General features: G+C 53.9%; 1 protein-coding gene across 4 annotated transcripts in view; it reads right to left on the bottom strand.

Moving 5' to 3' along the window:
* LOC144951490 (cyclic AMP-dependent transcription factor ATF-7-like) overlaps nucleotides 1–20,904 on the bottom strand; it is a 102,326-nt gene that overhangs the window by 6,784 nt on the left and 74,638 nt on the right. For 2 of the 4 annotated variants that reach the window (XM_078881804.1, XM_078881805.1), the window contains 6 exons: nucleotides 10,293–10,411; nucleotides 7,785–8,078; nucleotides 5,605–5,783; nucleotides 4,593–4,713; nucleotides 1,533–1,694; nucleotides 525–689 (listed from right to left, as the gene is read on the bottom strand). In XM_078881804.1, the coding sequence (XP_078737930.1) occupies nucleotides 525–689; nucleotides 1,533–1,694; nucleotides 4,593–4,713; nucleotides 5,605–5,783; nucleotides 7,785–8,078; nucleotides 10,293–10,411 (1,040 nt within the window). The remainder of the gene's footprint in view (nucleotides 1–524; nucleotides 690–1,532; nucleotides 1,695–4,592; nucleotides 4,714–5,604; nucleotides 5,784–7,784; nucleotides 8,079–10,292; nucleotides 10,412–20,904) is intronic. The other 2 variants (XM_078881806.1, XM_078881807.1) reach the window with 2 other exon arrangements.

Below are 20,904 nucleotides of genomic sequence, written 5' to 3'. Positions count from 1 at the left end.
TGTGTGTGCGTGTGGCGCGTGTGTGTGCGTGTGGCGCGTGTGTGTGCGTGTGGCGTGTGTGTGTGCGTGTGGCGTGTGTGTGTGCGTGTGGCGTGTGTGTGTGCGTGTGGCGCGTGTGTGTGCGTGTGGCGTGTGTGTGTGCGTGTGGCGCGTGTGTGTGCGTGTGGCGTGTGTGTGTGTGCGTGTGCACGCGGATGTACGTGTGTGTTCGATTCCCGCTCACGGTCGGCATCAGTGATGATTATCTGAACCGGTCCTGGGTCACTTCTCGGTCGAGTCAGCCTCAAATACAGTACCTGGTGCGGTATGTAAACATCGCCACTAGGGGGGACAAAGGCTGTCGTGTGCCGTGCAGGCCTTCATAGGTGCTACTCGCTATAACAGCACGTGCCCCTACGGTCTGCCAAGTCTACGCGGGGAATGTTCATCTTTGTGCGGAGCGTGCGTGTACGATAAGCGGTACACGTGCGTGCGTGCGCGTGCGTGTGTGTGCGTGCGTGTGTGTGCGTGTGCGTATGGCGTACGCGTCGTGACGAGCCCTCCTCCTTGAGCTGGCGCTCGTGGGGGGAGGGGAGACTGTCGCGCGATACCGGGCGGGCGCCACCTCCGCAGCCGCCCCCCCCGCCCAGGCCCAGTCCGTGCAGCTCGTGCAGCGAGCTCGCCTGCTGCGCGAGGATCTGCTTCAGCCGCTGCGGGAGAGCGAGGGTGGACGGGGGAGCGGGCGAGCGGGCGGTCGAGCGGGCAGGTGAGCGGCGGGTGTGTTGGTGGGTGGGCGAGTTGAGCAGGAATGCGGCGGTGAGAGTTGTCGACCGTCGACTGCCGTGATGGATCGGGCGTGGGTGGGTTGGGAGGGTTGGTTGGTGGGTGGGTGGGTGAGTGGGTGGGTTGGTGGGTGAGTGAGTGGGTGGGTGACTGGGTGGGTGGGTTGGGTGGGTTGGTGGGTGAGAGTGGGTGGCTTGGTGGGTGAGAGTGGGTGGGTGACTGGCTGGGTGGGTTGGTGGGTTGGTGGGTTTGTGAGTGGGCAAATGGTGGGCAAGTGAGCGGGTGAGTGGTGGGTAAGCGAGTGAGAAGACGGGTGGGTGGGTGGGCAGTGGGTGAGTGAGTTGAGGTGTAAGTGGGTGGATTAGTGGGCGAGTGGGTGGTTGTGTGGGTTGGTTTGTGAGTGGGCAAAATGGTTGGCGGGTGAGGAGGTGAGTTTGTGGGCCAATTATTGAGTGGCAAGGTGAGCAGGAGGGGAGGTGGGTTAGTGAGAGGGTGGGGTGGATGGATGAGGTGAGCGAGTGACCAGCTAGGCAGGGTGGGTTAGTTAACAGACGGAGTGTTGGACGGGCAGTAGACCAAGCGGGTTCGCAGGTGGGTGAGTGGGTGAGTGAGTGGGCAAAGAGGTGACCAAGCGAGCCGCTGGGCGGGTTGGAGATGGGGGGGGCGAGCCGGTGAGCAGGTGAATGGCTCAATTTGATGAGCAGTTGGTGCGTAGTTGGTGAGCGTTTTGAGTTGACACTCAACGCACGAGCCCGCACGCGCGCACGTACCATGCGGGACTCGGAGGGCGAGGGCAGTTGTGTCGGAGGAGGCGGCGGCAGCCCGTGGCTGAACATGTGCGGTCCCGGAATTCCGGGAATGTGCGGGATCATCCCCACGGGGCTGGGGATCATCCCCACGGGGCTGGGGATCATCCCCACGGGACTGGGGATCTGCCGAGGACAGGACACCGTGAATTTCGGAAAGCGCCAACGCCATGACGTCCGTGCGTGGCCTTCAAATAAAAATCAAGTACAGGTCAAGCCCTCGCTTGATGAACAAACGCGCCCTCGCGATGACGCGGCTCTTCTGTTTGGGAACATTTTTGGCACAAATCGGAGCGCGTCCCCCCCCCCCCCCCGTTATGACGCGGAAAACCGCGCACCGTTGTAACGCGGTCTCTGTAGCTGTTTAAGACAAACTACAGTCAAACCTTGGATTGCGAGTAACTTGGTCTGCGAGTGTTTTGCAAGACGAGCAAAAATTTGTAAATAAATATTAATTTGACAAACGAGCGAGGTCTTGCAACACGAGTAGTACGTGTGTACGCTTTGTCTGCCGAACGTCACGTGATCACAACTGACATACGAGTGCTTTGATAAACGAGTGCTTTAGGTTTACAAACACGTTTCCGGAACGAATTATGCTCGCAATCCAAGGTTTTACTGTACTTTGACGAGCTGCGCGGCTGTTGCGGTAAGGCGATTCTGGGTATAAACGCACGGAGGGATACGGTACGTGGTGGCTGCGTGCCCTCATCTCGGTTCTCTGTCCCGCCTTGAGATGGCTTCAGGCTGAGTTTACGGCGCGCAACGCGATTCAGCACCGGGAATTCTCCTCTCTTAACGCGTTTTCCGCTTAGCGCGGCACCTGGGTAAAGCAAGCGGCTTTCCCGGGGCGCCGCGGTGGAGATATGTCAACTCCCTCGTCGGGTATACAGGAGGTCGTGGGCTCCATCCTGATCCTGACGCCTGCTGCTGCTGTATATTTGGAGTTTGCGTGTCTCTCTCTCATCATCATCACGGTGGCTAGGAGATGTCAACTCCCTCGCTTGGTATACAGGAGGTCGTGGGCTCCATCCTGATCCTGACGCCTGCTGCTGTATATTTGGAGTTTGCATGTCTCTCTCTCTCATCATCATCACGGTGGCTAGGAGATGTCAACTCCCTCGCTTGGTATACAGGAGGTCGTGGGCTCCATCCTGATCCTGACGCCTGCTGCTGCTGTATATTTGGAGTTTGCGTGTGTCTCTCTCTCCCCGTGGTCGCGTGGATTTTTCTCCGGGTCCTCCGGGTTTTCCATCCGCATTTAGAATTTGCGTGCGTCGAATATTTGGCTGCTAAAAAATTGTCCACCTCTTTGGCCTGTCATTTGTGATAGCCAGGCCGCTCCTGAAAAAGAGCTACGTAGCTCAGTGGGCCTTACCTGGTAAAACAAAAAGTAAATTGGAATTATATTACATTATTATTATTATTTTATAACGTTTTATTTTTTTTATTTTATTATTTCCATTCTACGTGACTTTACCGAAAGAACCAAGAAGATACATTGGAATGTTACATCGCAATAAAACAATAACCAATTATCAAGCTCTCATAGTAGTAACCTCGCTCAATTAAAATTCCCATCGTGCTGGACGTTGCAGGCGACTTTGCCCACGTGCCCCGTGAAAACTGGGATTTAAAAAAAAAAACCTCTTCACTCCTAAAACCATCCACCAGGTGGCGAGATTGCAAGCCCGTAGGCCACGTCCGCTCAAGCGCCTCTCGTGTCAGCAGCAGTGGGTCCTACCGCTGGGCCATCAACAGGGAGGCCGTTTCGAGTGTTTCTCCAGGTGTCGCCCCGCTCACCTAGTCAGGCCTCCCTCTGGGATAGGCCTGGCACGCATCACCACGCGCGGTGACGGTCTGTAAGTCTACGGGGCAATGCTCGTCTATGGGCAATGTGGTTCAATGGGCAATGTAATTCAATTAACAATTTTGGTCTATGTACAATGCTAGTCCATGGGCAATGTTAGTCTGTGGGCAATGTGGTTCAATGGGCAACGTAATTAAATGAACAATGTTAGTCTATGGGCAATGTCAGTCTATGGGCAATGCTAGTTAATGGGCAATGCTAGCCTAGGGGCAATGGTAACAATAGCCGCTAGGCCATCAATGGGGAGGCCGTTGTCCAACGTTCCGCAAGGTGCAGCCGCGGTCTGTCGCGCCCCCGCACCAATCCCACCCCCCCACCCCCCCCACCCCCCCACCTCGCCAGACCTCCCTCTGGGATAGGCACGGACCGTCGCATCGCCGAGCACGGCGACGATCCGTGAGCGTCACCACCGCGGTGAGCGTGGGGGGCGGTGAGCGTGGGGGGCGGTGAGCGTGGGGGGTGGTGAGCGTGGGGGGCGGTGAGCGTGGGGGGCGATGAGGCGAGGGGGGAACGTCCGATTGAAGATGGATGAAGAGGTGCCCTCTTTGTCAAGGCGGGACATTTGCGGGTGACGTTTGTGACGAAAGTCACACCCCGCTAGACCCCCAAGGAGGGTGACGCTCCGTTGACAGTGCGTGCGGAACGCCGACAGGGCGCTACGCGTCGATGTCAAGCTTTCGTGACTGCAGGGATTCATCTTCTTGGTTCTTTCGGTAAAGTCATCACGTAGAAGGGAAATACGCGTCGGCCGCGAGCAGCGACCAGGTGTCTCCGGGCAACCGACGGGCATCCAACAAGGGCGGCCGTCACCGCATCGCTCGGCACTTTCAGATGCGCTTCCTGCAGCCGTCTGGAACGCTCTTCCTTGCGATATGAGGAAGCCACTGGAGCTACTTGCACTTTTAAATCATCATCTCGGTTGACGAACTCTTTTCTTTACAACTGCTTTTTTGCGCGTTGGTTTCTTGTTCTTCCCCACGCACCTCCGGTTAGCGCGGTCGGCCGCGTACGGTGCGAAAGAAGTTCAGCATGCGCACGTACCGTCGCCGCCTTGCGCCACAAGTTTGCCATATACCACCAAAAGGCCTCACACATTTGTCTTTAAGTGTTCAAAAATGACATCGTTGCTGCCACCCGCCCGCCCCCCAACTCACCGTGCTAAGGGGCATGGAGAGGGCAGTGGGGATGGGCATGGTGGGGCTGGTCACGGCACCAAGGGGCATCGTCTGTCCGTTGGGCAGGTGCAGGAAGAGGGGCAGCGGTCCGGGCAGGGCCCTGTGAGCGACACAACGCAGGCACAACACAACGCAGGCAACAGGCTTAAGTGTGTATAGGTAGGTGATAGTGTGTGTAGGTAGGTAATAGTGTGTGTAGGTAGGTGATAGTGTGTGTAGGTAGGCAACTGCGTGTGTACGTTAGCAATTGCGTGTGTACGTAGGCGACTGCGTGTGTACGTAGGCGACTGCGTGTGTACGTAGTTGATAGTGTGTGTAGGTAGGTGATAGCGTGTGTACGTAGGCCACTGCGTGTGTAGGTAGGTGACTGCGTGTGTAGGTAGGTGATAGCGTGTGTACGCAGGTGATAGCGTGTGTAGGTAGGCCACTGCGTGTGTACGTAGGCGACTGTGTGTGTACGTCGGTGATAGTGTGTGTACGTAAGTGATAGTGTGTGTACGTAGGCGACTTGCGTGTGTAGGTAGGCGACTTGCGTGTGTACGTAGGTGACAGTGCGTGTAGGTAGGCGACTGCGTGTGTAGGTAGGTGATAGTGTGTGTAGATAGGTGATAGTGTGTGTAGGTAGGCGACTTGCGTGTGTACGTAGGCGACTGCGTGTGTACGTAGGTGATAGTGTGTGTAGGTAGGCGACTTGCGTGTGTACGTAGGTGATAGTGTGTGTAGGTAAGTGATAGCGTGTGTACGTAGGCCACTGCGTGTGTAGGTAGGCGACTGCGTGTGTATGTAGGCGATTGCGTGTGTACGTAGGCGACTGCGTGTGTACGTAGGTGATAGTGTGTGTACGTAAGTGATAGTGTGTGTATGTAGGCCACTTGCGTGTGTAGGTAGGCGACTGCGTGTGTACGTAGGCGACTGCGTGCGTACGCAGGTGACAGTGCGTGTACGTAGGCGGCTGCGCGCGTGTGCGCGTGCGCGTGGGCGAGCGACGCACGCCAGGTGTCGGTGTGAGGAGGGCGCCTGCGTGATGACGGAGGGCGAGGTGGGCGAGGGCAGCGCCTGCTGCACTAGCATGCCGGGGCTGTGGCCCGTCAGGAAGTAGGGGCGGGCGCCGGGGCGGCCCAGCGGGAGGGTGGCCGGGCGCGCCAGCGGGGTGGCAGCAGACGACGAGTCCTACGCACGCGAACAAATCAACCTCCCCGCACCCCACCGCCCAAGCTCTGCAGTCCTCTACCTATATACACATTCAGGCCCTTGAGGTGTTAACGGGCAATTTCTAAGCAGGCGGCGCGTAGTATTTTCGTAGTATTTAGTATTTTCACGAGTAGCATTTCCATGATTAATAACACAACGCAGTAATAGCCCGTTGCGGCCTTTAACAGGCTTTCGGGGCAAGTGATTTTCGTGTTGAGTTTGGTCTCCTTCCACGCACCTCCAATTAGCACGGTTGGCTACGTGCGGTGCGAAAGACGTTCCACATACGTACACGTGCTGTTGTCGAGCAGCGCCTATGAAGGCCGGCACGACCGCCTTTGTCTCCTCGGTGGCGATGTTTACACACCGCACCAGGTACTCGTTTGAGGCTCGGTCGAACGCGAGCGCTAATTGAACTCGGGTCGCTGGGTTCGTAGCTCAGCGCGCTAACCGCTACCCTACCACCACTCCCCCCACGCACACGAAAACAAACATCCCCCCAACATAGCCTCAGGCTGTTGGTGCAAGTGCTGTTGGCGAGCACCGAACAAGTCCGCCACGTAGCACCAGGAGGTGGTGTGGCCATAACCACAACCGGCTGCTTTTGGCTCTCCCGTGCCGATGTGTACACAACCATTTGAGGCTACGTCGACCCTAAGGGAGGCCCAAGACCGGTATTCGACACTTTCATCGACCCAGAGTCAAACTCAGGTCGGTGTGTTTGTAGCGCAGTGCGCGGACCACTAGGCTACCCCCCCCCTCCACGTACCCGCACACACAAACACACGAGACAAATAGTCCCCCCTGAAAGCCTTAACAGACTTTGGGGGACAAGCGCTGTTCGCGAGTGCCACGCACGCACAAGCCGACTTCCACAAGTAGTGACTAATCCCATATCTGCATTCCCCATAAATATGCTAAATTCCTCTTGACATGCAAATTCTTTTGTCAAGGCGCTCTCCCCCCTCCAACCCAGCTGAAGGATACGCTCCAAGCCTGGTGGTGTTTCATCAAGACGCTGTCTTCCCGACAGACCTGGTCTTCGCCCGAGGACGGCTGCTTGCGTTGTGGCCGAAACGTCGTGAGAATTATTTTATTATGTTTTATTTTTATTATTTCCCTTCTACGTGACTTTACCGAAAGAACCAGGAAGATGACGTACGACGGCCTCCAATTTGCGCTCACTAATCCTGGCGGCAGGGTGGTGACGTGGCGGCAACGCTCGTGCCTCGCAACTCGAAGGGCACGGGGGTCCGATTCCCGACTCGGGAACCTTGATGCGCGTGGGGTTTGTATATTATCTCTCTCCCCATGTTCGGCGCGGGTCACCGCCGGTTTCCTCGATTTCGTCCCATCGCGAAAAAATATAAAAAATAAAACCCTCCGATGAATGTAACTGCCATCGGCTGCACATCCTCCCGATGCGAAATCTACTCAGCGGGATGTCACGACTCTGCGTTTGTATAAAACTGAAACATTATTTACGTGCTTCGCAACCGCGACGTTGAACCCACCCCCGCCACTAGATGGTGAGATTACAAGTCAGGCCAAAGATACAAAGATCCCCCGTGTAGCCTTAACAGACTGTCGGGGCGAGCACCTATAAAGGCCGGCACGGCACACGAGGGGGTGGGTGGCCGGCACAACGCCCGGCCACCTTTGTCTCCCTAGCGGCGATGTTTACACATCGCACTAGGTACTCATTTTAGGCTGAGTCGACCTAGGGGAGGCCCAGGAGCGGTTCAGATAATCGTCACTGGTGTTGGCCGTGAGCGGGAATCGAACTCGGGTCGCCGGGTTCATAGCGCAGCGCGCTAATCGCTACACTACCGCTCCCCACACACCCTGACACACACACACGAACATCCCATTGTCCACGTACAAGCCCGACTGTCAATCCACTGCTGGATGAGTGTGCAGTGCAAGGGGTGTGGAAGGGGGGGGGGGCAGGGAGAGGGGGGTGTTTCTCCGTGCTCTCACCAGATCGAGTCCCACGTAGCGGCCTGGACTCATCCACTGCTGGATGAAGGGTGTGCAGGGGGTGGTGTGCGAGGGAGGGTCTCTCCGTGGTCTCACCCGCTCGTACTCGGATGAGTGGAAGGGGTTCATCCACTGCTGGATGAAGGGTGTGCAGGGGGTGGGGTGTCTCCAGGGCCTCACCCGCTCGATCTCGGCGGAGTGCGAGGGGCTCCCGCGGGGACGGCTCCTGCGCGTCTCCTCGTCGCCCCGGGGACGACCCTCGCCGGGCAGCGCGGTCCGAAGGTCCAGCGCATGCTGGGGCCATGACAACGCCATCGTCAAGGCCGTCGTCAACGCCGTCGTCAAGGCTGTCGTCAAGGCCGTCGTCAACGCCGTCGTCATCGTCGTTGTCAAGGCCGTCGTCAACGTCGTTAACGTTGTCAGCATAGCCATCGTCATCAGCATAGGTGTCGTCATCTTCAATGCCGTCAACGCCATCGTCGTCAACGCCATCGTCGTCAATGCCGTCGTCAACGCCGTCGTCATCGTCGTCGTCATCGCCGCCGTCATCGTCATCAACGTTGTCAGCATAGCCATCGTCATCAGCATAGGTGTCGTCATCGTCAACGCCGTCAACATAGTCATCGTCGTCAACGCCGTCGTCAACGCCATCATCATCGTCGTCAACGCCGTCGTCGGCAACGCCGTCGTCGTCAACACCGTCGTCATCGTCGTCAACGTCGTTAACGTCGTCAGCATAGCCATCGTCAGCATAGCCATCATCACCGTTGCTAACATTGTCAACGCATCTATCATCAGCATCATAACCACTACCATCATGACCACCATCATCGTCATCAGCAGCACCACCATTGTTATCACTTCACCAATGTGGTCACCAAAACCACCACAGCCAACATGACCACCGCCACTCACTACGACTACCACTCACCACCAATCGCCACCACCACCAACACCGTCACACACCACCACCCAAAAACCAACACCACCATCATCACCATTAAAGACAAGGATCCCCCGTATATCCTTAACAGACTGTTGGGGAAAATGCTGTTAGCGAGCACCTATGAACGAGTGGCCAGCACCACGCCCGGCTGCCTTTGTCTCCCCAGTGTTGATGATTACACATCACAGCAGGTACTCATTTGAGGCTGAGTCGACCTAGGGGAAGCCCTTGACCGGCTCAGATAATCGTCACCGGTGTTGGCTGCGAGCGGGAATCGAACTCGCGTCGTCGCGCAGCGCGCCAACCCGATACGCCACCGCACCCCACACCACCACCATCACCACCACCACCACCATCATCACCACCACCATCACCACCACCATCACCACCACCACCATCACCACCACCACCACCACCATCACCACCACCACCCCAAGAAACCACCGCCACCGCCAGGGCCCGCAAACGCCCGGTGGAGCCGGTCCTTCCGGGGAAATTGCAAATGTGATTAGAGTAAAATCTAAAATTTAAAATGTATTGTTAAAATATTTGATCACCTCTCCATGTGTACGGTTGATCGCTTATTTACGCTCTCGGTTGGCATACTCGGCAATCCCCAAATACTCTGTCACCGGCTAAAGCCATTTATTTGTTTTGTTTGGACCCAGCCCAAAAGGGGCCAACGAGATCGAAACGGGAAAAAAACCACGCGAACCCCGCCGTCACGTTCCCACCGCGTCGCAACGCCGCAACAACAACAACATCCTAGCTGGGATTTGATGCGAGAGCGCTTTACATTAAAATTGTACATTAACAATTATTGGCGGATGGGGAAAAGGAATGGGGGGGGGGTTTGAGTGTCCGGGGCGGGGAAGGGATGGCAAGGAAGGGTGATGATAGGGAGAGGGGGCGAGGTTAGGAAGGGGGGGGGTATCTTCTTGGTTCTTTCGGTAAAGTCACGTAGAAGGGAAATAATAAAATAAAAAATAAAATACAATTCTCACGACGTTTCGGCCACAACGCAAGCAGCCGTCCTCAGGTGAAGACCAGGTCTGTCGAGAAGACAGTCAGACCTGTTCTTCACCTGAGGACGGCTGCTCGACAGACCTGTTCTTCACCTGAGGACGGCTGCTTGCGTTGTGGCCGAAACGTCGTGAGAATTATTTTATGTTTAATTTTTTATCATTTTATTATTTCCATTCTACGTGACTTTACCGAAAGAACCACGAAGATGAATCCCTGCAGTCACGAGAGCTTTAAATCGAAATTCAAGGGGGAGTATGTTAGCGAGGGTGATGATAGGGAAATGGAGATGGGGCGAGGTTAGGAACGGGGGAAGGATGGTTGAGGTTTTAAGGACGAGGACGGCAAGTAGGAGAGAGGAGTACGCTACTGAAACATCGACCAATGTGGGGCCCGGTGTGTTAGCCCCAGTCAGTCACTGACCACCGCCACTGCCACCGCCACCCAAGCAGCACTTTGGCACCACATTAACAGGCGCGCGCGGGCAAAGTTCACCCGCCATCCCCCGCCCGCCCGCCCGCCCCCGCCCCCCTCCTCACCTTCTTCTCCTCCTCATCCTGCTCCTTCTTGAAGTCCAGCTCGTAGGGGCTGTTGAGGTCGTTGAAGAGCCCCACCTCCTCGCAGTTCTTCAGGAAGCGTGTGGGCGTGGGCGTCTGGTCTGCACGGTCCGCACAGACGTAACGAGAGTGTTGCCTTCAAGAGATTTGTTGGAGGCAAGCAATGCTCGCTAGCAAGCGCCTACGGAGGCCGGCACGGTGCACGAGGCGGCCGGCACTCACGCCCGACCGCCTTTGTCTCCCCATGCAAAAAAGATTCAACTACACATATTTGGAGCATTCCTGGCAGCGATTTCAGCCGCACCACCTCTACATAACAATAGGCTCAGTCAACCATTCTACACAACAAAGACTCATTTCCTGGCAGTGATTTCAGCCGCATCATCTCTGCATAACAAAAAGGCTCAGTCCCTTTTACACGCACCTTTACACGCACCTTTACATCATCCGCACCCAGTTTACACAACAAAGGCTCATTCCTAACAGCGTGCTTCAGACGCACCGAACCTCACAAAAATAATATTCAGGGCCTACCTTGGCTCCTCCCACCCTCAACCAGTATATATACAAATACGGGTTTCTTGGAATTTCTCTCACTTGATACAGCAGTCGTGCTGTGACGGTTCCATCTGAAGACGGAAGCTTGTTGCCTCCGAAACGTCGTGATTTTTATTTTACTTTACTTTTATTAATTTACATTTTTTACCTACGTGACTTTACCGAAAAAACCTAAGAATATTTGTCTCCCCAGTTGGTGTCTGGTCTGCACGACCCCACAGACACAACGACAGTAACGAATTGGCACGTTTCCTCTACATGGAAAACCCGCACTGATTGGTTGCGTCGGTCTTGATTTGAAGCTTGCGTCACTGCAGGAATCCATACTCCTTTGGTTCTTTCGGTAAAGTCACGTGGGTAGAATAATAACCCATTGTCCTGCTGCGGAGGGAGCTGGTAGGAACGTTGGGTTGCTCGGTCAATGGCCTGCAGGGTCAACGGCGGCGTGGTGTATTCCGCAAATATGCCCGACTGTGAGGGCGGGCACAAGCCGGCGTGAGTAGGTTAAACGTTGAGTTTTATAAGGGCACCACGGGGTGACCAGCCCCTCCCCACCCAGCCCCATCCAGCCCCACCCTCCCCACCCAGCCCCTCCCCACCCAGCCTCTCCCCACCCTCCCCACCCAGCCCCTCCCCACCCTCCCCACCCAGCCCCTCCCCACCCAGCCCCTCCGTGCGAGTCTACGGGCCTCTGTGCGAGTCTATAGATCCCTGTGTATGTCTACGAGTCTCAATGCGAGTGCACGGGTCTCTATGTATGTCTACGGGTCTCTGTGTACACCGACGGGTCTCGATGCGAGGGAGTACCGCGGGAGTCGCTGCAAGCTTCGCCGAGGGGCGGCCGGGCCCCCGCAGTACAGAGGGACGCGGGAAAAGCCACGCACGGAGAAACCGCAACCTCCCTTCGGTGTTATGGCTGCGCCGGATTAACGGGAAATTAAAGACGTCTCGAGAAATGGGGATCGCAAGAACCGGCCAAAAACAACCAACCAGGAACAACGATAGCACGGCCCCCCCCACCCCCCCCCCCCAGCGTCACCCCCTCCCCCCCCTCCATGGGGGCAGTGGAGGGAGAGGGAGCGCCAAAGAAAGAGAGTGAGGATTTTTGTTGCTGAAATAACGGGAGCTCAATAAGTCTCTCAATTGACGAACGCGGGCCGCCCGCTGCCCCGCCGTTGGGAAGGCCTCACAATGGAACTGCCCGGCGTGGCTTTTGTAGGGATAAAGGGGGGGGGGGGGGGAAAGGAAATAAATAATTTAACAAGGGGAACAAAAGGAAAGGAATTCGCCGATTGTTCCACGCAAAGGACAAGAAGTGCAAAAAGAAATCCAAGGACTTGGAGCTCGCTGGCGTGCGTGCGTGCGTGGAGCAGGGCTTGGCAGGAGCTGCTGCTGCTGCTGCTCGCTGAACAACCAGGATGAATTCCAGACATTCGGCTCCGAGTGGAGAGTCACTCCTCTCTCTCTCGCTTTGCCCCACGTCTCCTAGCGTCTCCCCTCGTTAAGAAAGCCGGCTACTCAGCGCCTCTCCTCGCCATTCTCTGGCGCTCTCCCTTTGTGCCTCCTCCTCATCCTCAGTCTTCCACTCCTGTCGCTTTATTTGTCCTTGAACAGCGCCCCCCCCCCCCCCCCCCGTGCCCACCGAGCCCCCCCTCTCATGCCAACCGCAAAGCATCACCGCGAACCACGACCAGCGACTCCACGACTTCAACCACCTCATCATCAATATTACCAATTGCACCACCTTCACAAGCAGCAGCAGCTCCACCACCAACATGACCACCACTGTCAACATTACCATCACCACCAACATGACCACCATTACCTCCACCACCATCACCATGTCTATCACCACCTCCACTACCAATATTACCACCACCACCACCTACCACAACCACCACCATCACCATCAACCACAACTACCACCACCAACAGCATTACGAGCACCACATCCATCATTACCACCATCTCCACTACCAACATCACCACCAACACCTACCACGACAACCACCACCACCACCACCCACAACAACCACCACCACATCCCACAACCACCACCACCAACAGCATTACGAGCACCACGCCTCTCGCACATGGCGAGTGTCTAAATGCACGCCGTGGTCGTGCGCCTGGCCTGGGAGGCCACTCGGAGGGAACCTCGGAGGCCTTGGGCAAGACGCTTCTCTCCGCTCACTTAGAGGCGACAAAGAGGCATTAACACCGGCGACAAAAATTGTTGGGGGGGGGGGGCAGGCGTGGGTGGGTGAGAGAGTGGCAGGAGAGAGGCGCGTCGCTACGCTCGCGTGGTCGTGGATTCGTTCGGTCGGCACCCACAGCCAGCCAGGGACCATAATTAAGGTTTTTGGGTGAGATCGCGTTATTTTTTATAAATGTGTCGTAACCCTCCACCACCCGACAAGGCCAATCAGCAAAACGGTGTCACGTTGACAGAAGACAAAATAGTTCGCTAATCGTCATAACCAACAGCATGAGCTTCACCATCATCATCATCATGATAACGCGATACGACCCAAAAACTTTATTATGAATAATATTGGTCGCGAAAGCCGACGTGTTAAACCAGCCAAGGAACGTCGCGCCAAACGCTATCCACGTGTGGTGGCGGCGGTGTTGGTGGATACGCGACTACATTCCCTGCGGGTCTCGGCTCGGCGATGCGCTCTCGGTGCAGACGCCAGAGCTCGCAAACGGGTTTTGATTCCTTACCCGTACCCGGCCGCACCAGGGTCGCAAACGGGTACCCGTACCCGGCCGGGTACGGGTAGCCTGGTATCGGGTAGGGTACGGGTACCCGGTTGCGACCTCTGGCAGACGCACACCGTGCGAGCGCGACCCCTGCTTGTCAAGCCTCTGCTGCTGGACGGAGGAGGAGGGCGCGCGGGAGTGGGGGGTTAATTGGCCATACTTCGCCGAGCTGAGCCGTGGACATAAGCGGCCCCCCGGTGGGATGGTCAACAACGGCGGCAGCAGCAGCAGCAGCAGAGCCGCGTTCGTTTATATCTGTGGAATATGGCTCGCGTCGTCAATTGCATCGTCGTCGTCATCATTAATCGTCATAACCAATAGCACGAGCTTCACCATCATCATCATCATCGTAATGATCATAATATAACCTTTAAATCGCTACGGCCAGCACTACTCTACGCCCAGTTTGGGGAACCCTGATTCGAACATAAGGCGGTTGTCCCGTGTTTAATCATGAATGTCATTATTATCATCATCATTGTAATACTAATTGACCCAGGCAAAGCCTCACCGGGTGGCATACGAATCCCAATTGAGCAAATGTCGGTGTTATTTCTTATTTCTATCTTAAAGTTTGGACCGTGGTGACATCACGGGGGACCTTGGGCTTGCGGGCCAAGCAGGCGGGCGCGTAGGATTGTTTGATCGCCGCTGTTCACACACGCGGCGGTATTAACCAGGGCTGCCCCGGGATTCGAACCGCGGGCTGCGTACACCGCCGCTGGCACCAACCCTCCCCCGAGCCGATTGCGATTTTTTTTTTTTGCTTTAACTTAAGAATCAGAATCTTTATTTATTGATACTGCAGGAGGAATCCGATGAGGTATAAAGCTCATTTTGTTACAGATGTCCAATAGGGGCACGGGGTCTGAATGTTACAGCAACAAACAGTAGAAAAACACCGATAGGAGTGCAACGTATAGGAATGGTTAACAAATCACTTTAAAAAACATATACAAATTAAACTAAAAATTTTGTTTATGATAATTGTTTTTTTACCCTTCTATCTGGCAACAAAACTGACACCTTTTTTTACAAGGAGTCATGTTTGCATAGACCACAATACCTGCAGTCATAATGCAAACAAAAAACATAACTCTGATAATGTATGCACTAAGGAAAGCTGTCTCGGGTGTGGACCAATCAACTTCAAGGACAGTGCATATATTATCAGAGTTATGTTTTTGTTTGCATTATGACTGCAGGTATTGTGGTCGATGCAAACATGACTCCTTGTAAAAAAGGTGTCAGTTTTGTTGCCAGATAGAAGGGTAAAAAACCAATTATCATATTTTTTACTGGCAAATGAGGTTCCAATGGTGTAAATTTTGCTTATCTTTCTAGGTGAAGCCGTATTTTTCACAAGCGCCCCGACTATCGCAAACGTTAGCTCAGCAAAAGTGGCTCATCGGGGGGACATTCATTCGGGGCGGCAAAACAATCCAAATAATCTCAACTCTGCTGCGGCCAAATTTCGATTTAAAGCTTTCGTGACTGCAGGGATTCATCTTCTTGGTTCTTTCGCTAAAGAAATAATAAAATAATAAAAATAAAACATTATTAAATATTTTATTACGTTTTCTTTTTATTATTTTCAAAACCGGTCAAAAAGGGGGCGGCTGCAAAATAATAAAAATAAAACATAATAAAGTATTTAATTACGTTTTATTTTTATTATTTTATTATTTCCCTTCTACGTGACTTTACCGAAAGAACCAAGAAGATCTGCTGCGGCCTTCGCCGGCTTTGACGGCAAAACTTAAAACAACTCGCGGTCAGAAAGGGGGCGGCTGGAAACGCGGAGCGGAACCCGGCGTCCTCGGTGCTGCCAGCATAGGCGTTCTAACCTCGACTTCAATAACAAAATCGTTGTTTTTATTTTGAAAAGCACCGTACGGCCGCCATCACCCCCACGCCGCTAGCGTTACACCGGTTTTCATTTTAATTTATTTTTTATTTCCCCACGCAATGGGGGGGGGGGGGGTGGTGGTGGGGGTGCGGAGGATGCGGGAGACGGGGGGCAGCACTACTGTACCGGCATCTCAGGGTACCCACGGAGAGAGCCGGTAGAGTCGCTCGCTACGCCGCCACCGCCGCCGCACCGGGGCTGCCAAAAAAAACCTCGGCCGCCGAGCGGCAACTGGATCCGGCAAAACGATCCGCACAAATAACAGGTCGCACCTGCGACTGCCGAGACGGAGCGGGGAGAAGGGGGGGGGCCCTACCCACGCATCCAGCCCCCCACACACCCACCCACCCTCCCCACCACCACCACCTCCCACAACGCTCCTCTCGTTGCAATTTTTTTTTTTTAAACAAAACAAAAAACCAGGGGCCCTGTTTAAAAATGCGTTCCGTTGCTCCACTCCCTGCGGCGGCAACGCGGAGCGGAGCAATGAACTTGGCGGCGGCGGTGCGAGAGAGAGGTCGCAAACGGGTTTTGATTCCTTACCCGTACCCGGCCGCACCAGGGTGGCAAATGGGTACCCGTACCCGGCCGGGTACCCGTTCCCTACCCGTACCCTACCCGAACCCTACCCGAAATGAGTGACAAACGGTTACTCACCAGTGACTCACGGCCTACCCGTACCCATACCCGGCCGCACCAGGGTCGCAAACGGGTACCCGTACCCGTACCCGGCCGGGTACGGGTACTCGTTCCCTACCCGTACCCGTACCCTACCCCAAATGAGTGACAAACGGTGACTCACCAGTGACTCACGGCCTACCCGTACCCGTACCCGGCCGCACCAGGGTCGCAAACGGGTACCCGTACCCGGCTGTACCCGTACCCTACCCGTACCCGGCGCTGGGAAAAGCTGCGAGCGAATCCTGCCGGCGCTGAGCGTTTGCGACGAGATTCGTGGCGGCTGAGGTGGTGGTGGTGGTGGTGGGAGGGGGGGGCAGAGCGCGGGATTTTTGTAAGAGCCGGGATAATTAATGCGGGGTGCTTCAAAAAAATGTGAACACTTCTTCTGCTGAGAATTTGCAACGACGCCACGATAAATATATGCCGCTTCCGAGCTCTGGAGACCACCTGGAGAAGATTCCAGGCCATGTGTTGATAATGATGGTGAACAAGTGGAGAACATTTGTTATCATGTTACAGTGTATTGTTATAAATTATTTTTCCATTAAAAACGATAGTCCCGTATAAGTATTGAAAAAAAAATGTAAGCACCCTGTATATCATCTAAAAAAAGTAAACTTTTTTTCTTAAGAATCAGCCTAAGTGTGGATTATTACATCGCAGAATCGTGATGGGTGGCGGTGGTCGTGGCTTGAGGAGGCCTTCATCCAGCAGTGGATTGACCATTCTAGATTTGAAGCTTTCGTGACTGCAAGGATTCATATTCTTGGGTTTTTTCGGTAAAGTCACGTAGGTAAAAAAAAAAAGTCGTGATTTTTATTTCATTTAAAAAAAAATGTACCTATGTGACTTTACCGAAAAAACCCAAAAATATGGATTGACCACGGCCAACGTTGATCACGACGACGATGATGATAATTGACATTCGGCAAAATGTGCGATACGACGACGTTGGACCGTACGACACACGTCACGGGGTCGTGATATCGCAACGAAATTGTAAGTCTACTTTTGTTTGGGTGCACTACTCGGGACCCTCTTCAACAAAGGCGACCCGCACACCCCGTCTACGCGAAGGTAGGAAACCCCCGCGCCTCCACGCGGCCGACGATGCCGACGACACCACAAAACCCCGCAGTCACCTCCCGTCCAACGGCACGCGTAGGAACAGCGGCGTCGCCTCTTTGGTCCGACAAATTATTTCCTCGCGACACGATCGGTCGAGTAATGGAACCGAGATATGAAACTGGTCGCGGAATCGTGCCAGGTGGCGGCTCGCAACTGTAGGAGTTGAGAGTTCAAATCCTGGTTTGGTGGGGCGGGGGCGGGTGACTCAGCCCATCATCCGTCTGGGGTCGATAAAATATCTACCGCTTTGTGTGGGGAAGTCAACAGTTGGCGCCTCCACCCGTTCCACCTCCATGTGAATGTGGAATTTCCACCACTGGCTCTCGGCTTATTTGCGGTAATTGTTGTGAAGGTGCCCGCCGTGTTTTTGATTGTAAAGTGACAGGTGCGTGGGCCACAGGAACGTAGAATTTCCTCGCACCGGCTCATTGCTGGGAAAAAAATAAAACGGGAGATGAGCGACCGGGCTTGACGCTCACGCGAGAAAGTGAGTGAGCGAGCGAACGAGCAAGCAAGTGAGCGAGCAAGTGAGCGAGCGAGCGAGCGCCCATCGGCTCTTTCCGCGCGACTCAACCGCGATCGGGACGGGACGAACCGGACGGACACGGACGAGGCCGAGCAATCCGGACATTTGATGAAACGAACAGAAAGACGTCCGGAGAGGGGCGGGGGGGGGGGGGGGGGGCGCGGGGGGGTTTATGAACCGGGGCGAGATCGGACGGCAAAGCGAGGGGGGGGGGCAATCCAGCGTCGGCTGTAGGAAATACCAGGGCTAATGGAAACCAGTTAGTGACGCAAAACGCTTTAGAGGAAGAAAAAAAGAGAAAAAATATCACCGCACCACCCCCAACACTATACGGCGCCTCCGCCCGCTCCCCCCCCCCCCCACTGAACCTCTACCAAACATACAAAGGGGTCAGAAAGCATCTGATTAACAAGCCCTTCAGACTCTCCTTCCGCTGCTATTAAGGTTTCAGAAACGCGGTAGAGGCAGGGGAGTGGGGGGAGCGGAGGAGGAGGAGGAGGCGGGGGGGTTTGTAGAACGCGGGACATTCTTTGGGAGCTTTTGCCGTGGGTTTTTAACTTGATCTCATTTAAATAAAAAAGCAAAACCAGGGCCCAAATCCCGGCTGCCAACCCCCCCAACCCCCAACCCCCAACCCTCCCCCCCGCACCACCGGCCCAACCGCCAACCCACGTAACGGGGTCGAGACGAACCATGTCTCGTGACTGCGGTTATAACACGTGCGGCGGGCGGGCATTCTATACTTTATGCTTGTTTCATTGATGTTTGGCGACTCGCTTTTGCCATTCCTCTACGTTGCACTCCGGCAGTTGTTTTGGTCGTTGCACTGTTTGTGGATGGAGCTTGCCAACCCCCGTGCCCAGTGTCAAACAAAGAGCTTCGTAGCTCATCGGATTCCTCCTCCGCTCGAAATAAAGGTTCCGATTCTGATATCGCAAGGAAACCCGCACCACCGTATCGGCCGCTCGCGCCGGAGATGGGATCGAACCGCGGCCTCCGGATCGCAAGTCCGGCGTGCCGACCGTGACACCGCCACAGAATTTCTCGACACAAGACTGCGCACACACACACAGGACAAAGGTTCCTCTCCGTATGGGCTTGTATCAGAGGTCACAAATGGGTTTTGATTCCTTACCCGTACCCGTACCCGGCCGCACCAGGGTCGCAAACGGGTACCCGTACCAGGCCGGGTATGGGTACCCGTACGCTACCCATACCTGTACCCTACCCGAAATGAGTGACAAACGGTTACTCACCGGTGACTCACGGCCTACCCGTACCCGGCCGCACCAGGGTCGCAAACGGCTACCCGTACCCGGCCGGGTACGGGTAGCCGGGTATCGGGTAGGGTACGGGTATCGGGTACCCGGTTGCGACCTCTGGCTTGTATAGACTGTTGGGGGCATACGGAGTGCAAGCAACCGCCGATTAAATCGATGCACGAGGCCTGTAATTTAGCACATTCATTACGAAAGTTCTTTTCTTATTTCAAGAAAGTTTTGGGCGCCGCGGTGGCGAGATGTTGACTACCTCGTCTGGTATGCGGGAAGTCGTGGGTTCATACTATTTGGTTCTCTCGGTAAAGTCACGTAGGTGAGAAAAAAAAATTCTAATCTGGAATGAAAAAAGTCGTGAGTTGTATCCCGAACCTAATGCCAGTTTATTCGGAGTTTGCGTGTCTCACTCCCCATGGTCGCGTGGATTTCTTTCCAGGTCCTCCAGTTTTTTCCCCTCCACATTTGGAAACATGAGTTTCGAGTATTTGGCTGCGAAAAAATTATACGCTTTAAGTCACTTAGTTGAGCTATCATCATTTATGGCCAGGTTGCTTCTGAAAGAGAGCTACAGAGCGCAGAGAGGCATTATCTGGTAAAATAAAAAGAATAAAATATGTTTTAAAAAATCTGAAACAACATTATTGCATATTCTTGGTTCTTTCGGTAAAGTCACGTAGAAGGGAAATAATAAAAGAATAAAAATATAAAACAATAAAATTCTCACGAAGTTTCGACTGCAACACAAGCAATCATCATCAGGATGACGTCGTGATAATTGTATTGTTTGACATTTTTATTATTTTATCATTTCCCTTCTACGTGACTTTACCGAAAGAACCACGAATATTAATCCCTGCAGTCGCGAAAGCTTTAAATCAAAAACATCATTGCAGTTTAACACGGAGGCTTTCGCTAACCAATATTATTCATAATAAAGGTGTTTCGGGTTAGATCGCGCGAGTATGAATGTGTCGTAACCCTCCACCACCCGACACAGCCAATTACTGCTTGCGTTGTGGCCGAAACGCCGTGAGAGTTATTTTATTGTGTTGTATTTTTATTATTTTATTATTTCCCTTCTACGTGACTTTACCGAAAGAACCAAGAAGATGAGTTACTAAGGGATTTGTCAAAAACAAAATGCCAACGAGTAAATGTTGTTACATTTACCCTGCCTCTACCAGGTTTCGATTTGGCTGTTTGTTGACAAGTCGCTTATCACTTGACTGTGTCGGGTGGTGGAGGTTTCCGACACATTTATACTTACGCGATCTAACCCCAAAAACCTTGATTATGAACATTATTGCAGTTCGCGACAATCACGACATCTGGCAAAAAACCAGACGCGGTTATGGTGGAGCAAATGCCGTTGGATATAATACAAACATCCGGATGCTTGTAATTAACACGAAGGGACAGAGAAAAGAACGGATGGATCGGAGGACACATTAGGCAGGCAAACGGCATTCTTTACACGAGGCATGTCCAAAGTCCGGCCCACGGGCCAATCACGGCCCGCGGTCAGATTTCATACCACTTTGCATTACGTATAACTCCTGTTTAAAATGTTCATGAGGCCAAGATATTTAACTCATGGAAATGTAAGATATTCTATACAGTTTGTTCAATGTTATCTGACCGAATGAAAGGCAGAATTGCGTTTTTAGAGTTGTTTACATCTGCCTGAGTGGCTTATATTTGGTTACATTGTCATGGGTTAAAAAATGTCAGAAGGTACTATTGGCCCCC

The sequence above is a fragment of the Lampetra fluviatilis genome, chromosome 62, assembly GCF_964198595.1.
Source record: "Lampetra fluviatilis chromosome 62, kcLamFluv1.1, whole genome shotgun sequence".
Classification (NCBI taxonomy): domain Eukaryota; kingdom Metazoa; phylum Chordata; class Hyperoartia; order Petromyzontiformes; family Petromyzontidae; genus Lampetra; species Lampetra fluviatilis.
Note: the sequence above shows the minus strand (reverse complement) of the source record. Positions and strands in the feature narration are given on the sequence as shown.